The sequence below is a fragment of the Buceros rhinoceros genome, unplaced genomic scaffold (assembly GCF_000710305.1).
Source record: "Buceros rhinoceros silvestris isolate BGI_N320 unplaced genomic scaffold, ASM71030v1 scaffold40392, whole genome shotgun sequence".
NCBI classification, from domain to species: Eukaryota; Metazoa; Chordata; class Aves; order Bucerotiformes; family Bucerotidae; genus Buceros; species Buceros rhinoceros.
Genome location: NW_010400201.1, coordinates 12,711 through 14,299, shown reverse-complemented (window position 1 = coordinate 14,299; position 1,589 = coordinate 12,711). Strand labels below are relative to the sequence as shown.

The 1,589-nt window shown below is 38.8% G+C and overlaps 1 protein-coding gene across 1 annotated transcript in view; it reads right to left on the bottom strand.

Annotated features, from left to right (window-relative positions):
• Nucleotides 1–593: 593 nt before the first annotated feature.
• Nucleotides 594–1,589, bottom strand: part of PARP12 (poly (ADP-ribose) polymerase family, member 12) — a gene marked incomplete at its 5' end in the record, with an annotated part of 13,214 nt that continues 12,218 nt past the window's right edge. Inside the window, one exon of the mRNA XM_010131766.1 lies at nucleotides 594–868. Coding sequence (XP_010130068.1) covers nucleotides 594–868 — 275 coding nt within the window. The remainder of the gene's footprint in view (nucleotides 869–1,589) is intronic.

Sequence of the window (1,589 nt, the reverse complement as noted above, 5' to 3'; positions counted from 1 at the left end):
TCTGGTTCCACCATGTTGGACCCAGGACAGTTGGTGATTAAGTAGAGATAAAAAACAGTGCTGCTAAGAATTTATGCAATGACTTGGGCACAGAGACAGAAATTGTACAGTCTCATTTGCAAACACTTCAGTGTCTACTGTTACAGGAGACAGATGATTATTAAAAAAAAACCCAGGTTTTAGCAAATTGAGTTAAAACAAGCAGAAGGAGACAGCCTCTGGCCAATAAGCACCTGTAAAGATCTATCCTGAAACAATTATAACTAAACATTGTTTAAACTTGGCAGCCACAGTCAATCCTCATGTTAAAATCATCAGTAAATTCACCTAATAAATTTATAAAAGTCTCTATAGTGATGCAGGGAAATATGATGCCTGCTAAAAAAGGAGACAGACACAGGATTTTAAGAATTCTAAGACATCTTTTTCTGTCTTTTTACCCCTTGTTTTCTATTGCACAGAAAGGATAGAGAATAAATGTTTCTGAACACTCACCTACGCAATTGTGATTGCTGAAAATCAGGTTTTCTTTTCTAAGTCAATACTTTAAAAATACTTATACTAGCTAAACAAAATGATTACAGGTGTTGCTGCTATAGCATTTTTGCCAGTGCATGGTCAGTGTATTCTATGAGATACTCTGGGTAAATCTGATGCTTCTCAAAGACGACAAAGATAGAAGGGTTTGAAGAGTCATTCACACAACTGTCATAGAAGTTTTGGTTGTCCTTCAAGGGAGGCCGAACATAAGAAGAATGACCAAGAGTGAACTCCCCCACCAGCACCCGTGCCAGAAACATGGTCTTGGTATATGAGGCTCCAGTGCAGTAGTTGTTAGAATACGATGCATCCCTTGCAAAATAGCTTCCTGCAGAAGAGACACCAAGACAGAACTTTGAAGACACCAGAATTGCAGAGGGGGAAGTGATACAGTGTGAAAGTGAATTCATAAGCAAATACATCAAGCCATTGAATGGCCTTTCCATACTTGTTCTGTATGTCCTTAGTGAAAATGGCTGCACTTTCATTTTTTCACAGCACACATACTGAAAAGCCACAGAAGTAATGTTTTAAGAGTTACCATATTCCTCAAAAAGATTTCCTCCAGACCTTAGACATCCACCTTCCCCAGTCTCACCCAAATTCCTCTCCTGACAGAGGCTACTAATATTCATTAGAACATTTCTCAATTACATTTTGAGAGCTACGTTCAGTCAGATCAGTGGGTAGTCTGTTGTCAGCCTGTCTCTTGGCTATTCCACTTGGTATGTTGATCCCTGCCCGTACACAGGACAATGTAAAGGAATATTATTTGCTATCAAGGTGAAAATCCTGTAACCAGGATGACATTCACATTTCTGGAAAAAAAAAAACCTAAACCATTTCTCAATTACATTTTGAGAGCTACGTTCAGTCAGATCAGTGGGTAGTCTGTTGTCAGCCTGTCTCTTGGCTATTCCACTTGGTATGTTGATCCCTGCCCGTACACAGGACAATGTAAAGGAATATTATTTGCTATCAAGGTGAAAATCCTGTAACCAGGATGACATTCACATTTCTGGAAAAAAAAAAACCTAAACCCCAAATAA